The sequence below is a fragment of the Palaemon carinicauda genome, chromosome 10 (genome assembly GCF_036898095.1).
Source record: "Palaemon carinicauda isolate YSFRI2023 chromosome 10, ASM3689809v2, whole genome shotgun sequence".
In the NCBI taxonomy this organism is placed as follows: Eukaryota; Metazoa; Arthropoda; class Malacostraca; order Decapoda; family Palaemonidae; genus Palaemon; species Palaemon carinicauda.
This window is the reverse complement of record NC_090734.1, coordinates 75488898-75496752: the sequence shown is the minus strand read 5'-3', so window position 1 is coordinate 75496752 and position 7855 is coordinate 75488898. Positions and strand designations below refer to the sequence as shown.

General features: G+C 37.3%; 1 protein-coding gene across 1 annotated transcript; it reads right to left on the bottom strand.

The window, feature by feature from the left end:
* Positions 1-2684: 2684 nt before the first annotated feature.
* LOC137648058 (early endosome antigen 1-like) lies at positions 2685-3755 on the bottom strand. The gene has a single exon (XM_068381000.1). It carries the CDS (start codon positions 3753-3755, stop codon positions 2685-2687), a length of 1071 nt encoding a protein of 356 aa, XP_068237101.1.
* Positions 3756-7855: the final 4100 nt, after the last annotated feature.

Below are 7855 nucleotides of genomic sequence, written 5' to 3'. Positions count from 1 at the left end.
AAAGGCAAGCATAATTGTGCCAGGCATTTAAGCTAAGCATCTTTATGCCAGGCATTTAAGGCAAGCTTCTTTATGCCAGGTATCCAAGCCAAGTATTTTTTTGCAATACAGTTAACTCAAGCATTATCAGGCCAAGCAGTTAAGACAAGCATCCCTATGCCAGGTAGGGAAGCCGTCCCTCCTTAGGCCAGGTAGTTAAGCCAAGCATTCTTAGGCCAGTCAGTTAAGCCAAACATCCTTAGCTGAGGCAGTTACGCAAAACTTCCTTAGGCATGGCCTCTAAGCCATAGTTCCTAAGGCAAGGCATTTAAGCCATACAACCTTAGCCCAGGCATTTAAGCCTGGCACCCCTATACAAATCAGGTAAGCCAAACATCCCTAGTCCAGACGTTCATGCCAAACATTTTAAGTCCAGTCACCTAGGCCCTTCTTTTTAGGCCAGCCAGTTAAGCGTTTCGGTTTTTTCCGGACACTTCAGCCACACATAGACCAGGTAGATAAGCCAAACCTTCTTAGATAAGGCAGGTCAGCCAAACATCCTTAGCCAAGGCAGTTAAGCTAAGCACCATTAGGCCAGGCAGTTAAGCCAAGCATCATTAGGACAGGCAGTTAAGCCAAAAATCACTAGGCCAGCCAGTTAAGCCAAATATCACTAGGCTGGGCAGTTAAGCCAAGCATCATCTGGCCAGGCAGATAAGCCAAGCATCATTAGGCCTTTCAGTTAAGCCAAGAATCATTTTGCCAGGCAGTTAAGCCAAGCATTATAAGGCCAGGCAGTTAAGCCAAAAATCATTAGGCCAGGCAGTTAAGCAAAAAATCACTAGGCCAGTAAGTTAAGCCAAGCATCATTTTGCCAGGCAGTTAAGCCAAGCATTATTAGGCCAGACAGTTAAGCCAAGCATCAATAGCCCTTGCAGTTAAGCCAAGCATCAATAGCCCTCGTAGTTAAGCCAAGCATCATTATGCCAGGCAGTTAAGCCATGCCTCATCAGGCCAGGCAGTTAAGCCAAGCATCATTAGGCCTTGCAGTTAAGCCAAGCATCCTTAGGATAGGCAGTTATGCCAAGCATTATTAGGCCAGGCAGTTAAGCCAAGCATCATTAGACCGGTCAGTTAAGCCAAAAATCACTAGGCCAGGCAGTTAAGCCAAGCATCATCAGGCTAGCCAGTTAAGCCTAGAATCCTTAAACCTAAAAAAAAAATAAAAGAATATGCCAGGCAGTTAAGACAAGCATCATTAGCCTAGGCAGTTAAGCCTGGCATCCTTAAACATAAAAAAAAAAAAAAAAAAAAAAATAGGCCAGGCAGTTAAATCAAGCATCATTAGCCTAGGCAGTTAAGCTTGGCATCCTTAAACCTAAAAAAAAAAAAAAAAAAAATATGCCAGGCAGTTAAGACAAGCATCACTAGCCTAGGCAGTTAAGCCTGGCATCCTTAAACCTAAAAAAAAAAAAAAAAAAAATATGCCAGGCAGTTAAGACAAGCATCACTAGCCTAGGCAGTTAAGCCTGGCATCCTTAAACCTAAAAAAAAAAAATAAAATATGCCAGGCAGTTAAGACAAGCATCACTAGCCTAGGCAGTTAAGCCTGGCATCCTTAAACCTAAAAAAAAAAAATAAAATATGCCAGGCAGTTAAGACAAGCATCACTAGCCTAGGCAGTTAAGCCTGGCATCCTTACACCTAAATTTAAAAAAAAAAAATATGCCAGGCAGTTCAGACAAGCATCATTAGCCTAGACAGTTAAGCCTGGCATCCTTAAACCTAAAAAAAAAAAAAAAGAAAAATAGGCCAGACAGTTAAGGCAAGCATAATTAGCCTAGGCAGTTAAGCCTGGCATCCTTAAACCTAAAAACAAAATATGCCAGGTAGTTTAGACAAGCATAATTATGCTAGGCAGTTAAGCCAAGCATCATTAGCCTAGGCAGTTAAGCTTGGCATCCTTAAACCTAAAAAAAACATTGTAAAATATTATTCCTTTCACAAAAATAATAATACCGGTATATTCCTTTTATAAAATAAGCGACGTCGCTATGAAATAAAAATAGTTTTCCTTTCACAAAATAACTTTTGAATTTATTCCTTTCACAAAATAAAAATAAAATAATATTCCCTTAAAAAAGATTAAAAATATTCCTATCACTAAAAATTTTTTGTTTGTTTTTAATTTTCAATTTTTTTTTTGGTTTTTTATTTTTTTTGGGGGGGGGATTTATTTTATATTTTTATTTCTTTTTTTCATTTTTATTTGCTTTCTTTCTGGCTTCTTAATTATTTTGGATTTTTTCCTCCTGAGTTCGTTCGTTATGAACCTTATTTTCGCCTGTTTCCAAAACCGGAACTGCGGGACCAAGGGGGGCCCAAGAGAACTTGTCCCGTTTTGGTTTCTTCTTTGGTTTCCTTACCAAAAGTTTCCTTGTAGGTCCTTCTCCTTCTTGTTTTTCTTCCTTCACAACGACTACTCTCTTGTCGTCTTCTGCTGCAGTTTCACACCTTTCAACGTCACCCATTCCTTCATCTTTTATAGCGTTTTCCAAATCTCTTTTCTAAAGTTCCTTCTTCAGTGAAGAGATGACATCCTTCGCTGCAGACAATTCTTTTTTCATTTGATCTTCTACATTAGTCATTCGAACAATCTTACCGTTCAAATTTTTTTCTCGTTTACCTTTGTTCTCCAGTTGTTCTCAAAGACCTTCGTTCTTTTTTGTGACTGTGAACACTGCCTCCTTTAGCTCATGATTTTGTACTAGAGCTTTAGAAATCTCTCCCTGCAGCTCTTCTACTAGCCTTTGGTGTTCTTGGCTTCTTTTCTGATCATTAACACGAGCCTCCATCAGCTCTTTTTCTAGTTTGATTTTCTCTAGAGCCAATTCTTTATTAAGGAAGCTGCGTTCCTTATTGGATATTTTGAGAACTTCATTCTCTGCCAGAAGGATCGATTTCAGCTCATCATGAGCCTTGATTTCCTTCTTGGCCTTTTCCAGTTCCTCATTCAACTGAACTATTTTCACTGTGTTTTCTTCATCCAAAGTCATTTTATCTTCAAGCTCTTGTTTCAGAGCTTTCTTCTCTCTCACAAGTGCTGACTCCATCTGATTTTGGATATCATTTTTCTTTCTAGCCATTTTCAGTTCCGCTTTCAACTCTTGGATTGATTGATAGTAATCAACAAGTTGATTTTCATGTGCTTCAATTACAGCCTGTTTATTGGCAAGTTCATTAGCTATGGTCTCATTCTTTCGCCTGAGATCTTCAATCTCGGTGTCTCCGTCAGTCTGAACTGTTACATCTGTGTTAGAGATGGGTGCAGGCTCTACCTGAACTTCTACCTCTCTGTTATAGATAAGATGTTCAGTCTGTACCTGAACGTCTGTATCTCTGTTAGAGGTAAGAAGTCCAGGGTGTACCTGAACTTGTACATCTCTATTAGAGATAACACTCCCTGCGCCTCCTGGCAGCAGCAGCTGTTCCTCCTCGCCGGAAAGTAAAGGATCTTTCCTACTGATAACAGCTTCCGTCTCCTCAGAAACTCCGTCGAGTTCCTCCTGGTCCAAGACAGGCTCGAGCTCCTCACTCTTTTCCTCCTCGGCCCAGAATTTCCTCATCAGAAGACCACCTCCCAAAATGAGGCGTAGTCCTTCCAGTTCCATCAACCGGGGTTGCTGGTTCCGAAACCCGTCTTCGGAAGAGGGACCTCCAAGTAGATATTTCTTCCCGTACTCGCTGATAGCTTTCAATGCTTTGTTTGTGAACATCTTCGTTGTAAAACTCAGAATACAGATCACTTGACTTTGATCAGGTATAATTTGAAGAAATCGAGGTAGGTCCTCGCAGAAATATCAACTCCGAGATTGAAGGAGTTTTGAAGACTGGAGAAGTCTTCGTTGGCTTCGAGCTCGTCTCCTGAAACTGATTCCGATTATAATTTGAATGAGATCGAGACTTTGAAGACGTCTTCGTTCGCTTTGGGAAAAGTCTTCACTCGGTCTTCACCGAAACTCACTTTCTACTCCTGAAGACAAGTTTGTCTCTACTCCTAATTTTTTTTTTCCAAAACCGAATTATATTCCGCCAATGGATATTCCTTAAGTAATTTCTATTCCCCAAAGGAAATATATAGATAGATATATAGATAGATTGATAGATAGAATATATCGATAGATAGATAGATCGAATATATAGATAGATAGATAAATAGATAGATAGATAGAATTGTATTTATAAGAAAAAGTTAAGATTGTTATGAGGTGTGAATGAAGACTCGGAGGAGAACGGGATGGTGTGAAGCCCTCTGACGACATCGTTGGGTCGGAGAAGAATCTTCTTCTGGTCTTCACCGAAGATTTCTTTTTGCTCCAGTAGAAGACTTGCGTTTTTCTCCCCGAAGGAAATCTTTGAAAATATAAAAAAAAATCAAATCAAATTAATATAACAATTAATCTCGTATCGAGTTCCGGCATTTTGTTTTAGTCTCTGGAAAATGTTAAAGATTTAAGAACTGAAAAAATGACTAATTTATAGTTTTATTTACTTTCTTTTTTCTCTATCGAAAGATTTATATTTTTATTTTTTGTTGTTATATGAAAATTAAGAGTAATTGCATTATTATAATTATTATTATTATTATTATTATTTTCAAATATTTTGATGTTTATTAAGCTTGTATATATATATATATATATATATATATATATATATATATATATATATATATATATATATATATATATTAAATATTATCATCATCATCATCATCATCCGTTACTAGTTCATTTCATGATATTGGCTTCAGACATGTCTCCATTTTCGTCTGTTTATGGTCATTCTATGTCAATCTATACTTGCAAGTTTTCATATTTCGTCAATCCTTCGTCTTTTATTCCTTTCAGTGATTCTTTTGCAGTTACTAGAAACCCATTCTTATATTCCTAGTGTTTATATATTATTTGTTCTTCTCATCATGATAATTTTATGTCCTACCCATGTCCATTTCTTTTTCTTGTGTTAGAATACCCTCTTCTTTAGTTTACTCTCGTGTGTGTGTGTGTATGTGTGTTTGTGTGTGTGTATATATATGTATAAATACATATATATATATATATATATATATATATATATATATATATATATATATACTGGATATTTTATATTATCAACAACAACAAATACTGCCATTCATATTCCCCTGCATGACAAAAGCCTCAGGCATGTCCATATTCCTCACCACGGTGGCTACTGCAGATTGGTGATGGTGGGATACTTTAGTCTGATTGCTCATAACAAACCAACTTAGTAAGGGTGATCTTGACTAGTCCGGGTCAAGCTATCCCTACTGGGATAGGAATATATATATATATATATATATATATATATATATACATATATATATATATATATATATATATATATATATATATATATATATATATATATATATATATATATATATATCTTGTGTGTATCCTTATTCTGGACGGAATGTCCCATCACGAAAATTGGGTTAATGAGAGAGAGAGAGAGAGAGAGAGAGAGAGAGAGAGAGAGAGAGAGAGAGAGAGAGAGAGAGAGAGTTAAACATTGTGTTACATCAGTAGGAAACAACTCTTCGTTGTCCATCTTTGATCTTTGAGATTTAGGAATAAATTTTTACCTCTACCAACGGAGTTGGGATTAGGTTATGTTTTCGCCCCTGTTCGTCCGTTTGTTTGTGTGTGAACAACTTCCTGGGCACCATTTTATTCATAGTGAAACTTTCAAGAGTTAATTGTTATGTTCAGACATGGAAGGGATTCAATTTTGAAAGTCCGAGGTCAAAGGTCAAGGTCCTACAGTAGTGAAACTTTCAGGGATTAATTGTTATGTTCAGACATGGAAGAGATTCAATTCTGAAAGTCTGAGGTCAAAGGTCAAGGTCCTAGAGTAGAGAAACTTTCAGGGATTAATTGTTATGTTCAGACATGGAAGAGATTCAATTCTGAAAGTCTGAGGTCAAAGGTCAAGGTCCTAGAGTAGAGAAACTTTCAGGGATTAATTGTTATGTTCAGACATGGAAGGGATTCAATTCTGAAAGTCCGAGGTCAAAGGTCAAGGTCCTAGAGTAGTGAAACTTTCAGATATTAGTTGTTATGTTCAGACATGGAAGGGATTCAATTCTGAAAGTCCGAGGTCAAAGGTCAAGGTCCTAGAGTAGTGAAACTTTCAGGGATTAATTGTTATGTTCAGACATGGAAGGGATTCAATTCTGAAAGTCCGAGGTCAAAGGTCAAGGTCCTAGGGTAGTAAAACTTTCAGGGATTAATTGTTATGTTCAGACATGGAAGGGATTCAATCTTGAAAGTCCGAGGTCAAAGGTCAAGGTCCTAGAGAAGTGAAACTTTCAGGGATTAATTGTTATGTTCAGACATGGAAGGGATTCAATTTTGAAAGCCCGAGGTCAAAGGTCAAGGCTGAGCAATAGGTCAACCGAATTAACCCTAACCATATTCAAACATGGTCATCACACGAACTTCAATTACGTCTACGTCCTAAATTGATTATGAGAAAAGCAATCTGTGTTTGAGAAGACTGCACTCTCGGAGTGCTTATCTAGTTATTATTATTATTGTTATTATTATTATTATTATTATTATTATTATTATTATTATTATTATTATTATTATTATTATTATTATTATTATTGTAGGTGGTGGTGTTATTACTTGCTAAGCTACTACCCTAGTTGGAAAAGCAGGATGCTTAAGCCCAGGGGCTCCAACAATGAAAATAGCCCAGTGAGGAAAGGAAAAAAGGAAAAGAAAATATTTCAAGAAGAGTAACAACATTGAAATAAATATATCCTGTATAAACTATAAAAACTTTAACAAAACAAGAAAATGAGAAATAAGATAGAATAGTGTGTTCGAGTGTACCCTCAAGCAAGAGAACTCTAACCTTATACAGTGGAAAACTATAGTACAGAGGCTATGGCACTACCTAAGACTAGAAAACAATGGTTTGATTTTTGAGTGACCTCCTAGAAGAGCTGGTTGCCATAGCTAATGAGTCTCTTCTACCATTAGCAAGAGGAAAGTGGCCACTGAACAATGACAGTGCAGTAGTAAACCCCTTTAGTGAAGAAGAATTGTTTGGTAATCTCAGTGCTGTCAGGTGTATGAGGGCAGAGGTGAATATTTAAAAAATAGGCCGCACTATTCAGTGTGTGTGTGTAAGCAAAGAGAAAATGAACCGTAACCAGATAGAAGGATCCTTCCTTATTCTATCCATAGTATCGCTCCTCCTCCAAAACCTTTTCACCCCCCTCAGTTGCTTTTCCCTCCCTCTTTTATCATTTCCATGTTCTGTCTCCTCCCTTTCCTCCCCTACCTCCTCTCCCCCTTCTATCATTCTTCCATTCTTTTTAACAAGACAGTCGCTTGTCATTAATGGAAGGGTATCGGAAGACAACCTTAACACAAAGCTCCAAAGAATGAGAGAAGGTATTTCTAGAAAAGGGAGAAGCTTTGTTGACCCCCTTCATTTTACCCTTTTCATCAGCCTCCCTTGTCCCCCCCCCCCCTTCTCCTAAACCCCCCCCCCCTCTTCCACCAACGGGAGGGAGGCGTTTCGGAGATCAAAGAAAAATTATTTGGAAAATTTTTCGAAGAGATAAATTCCCAAGTATTTGTTTACCCTCATCAAAAACTGGTCGATTTGTGGAGTTATCTTTTACTTTATAAACTTCATTGAGTGATTGATTGATTGATATATACTTGTTTGAGCAACATCTAAGGTAGTTATTTATTGTTATTCATCGTTACGGTTCATCTTTATCTAATGAGTTTTTTTAATTCTATTGAGTTGTTCAATGTATGGATGT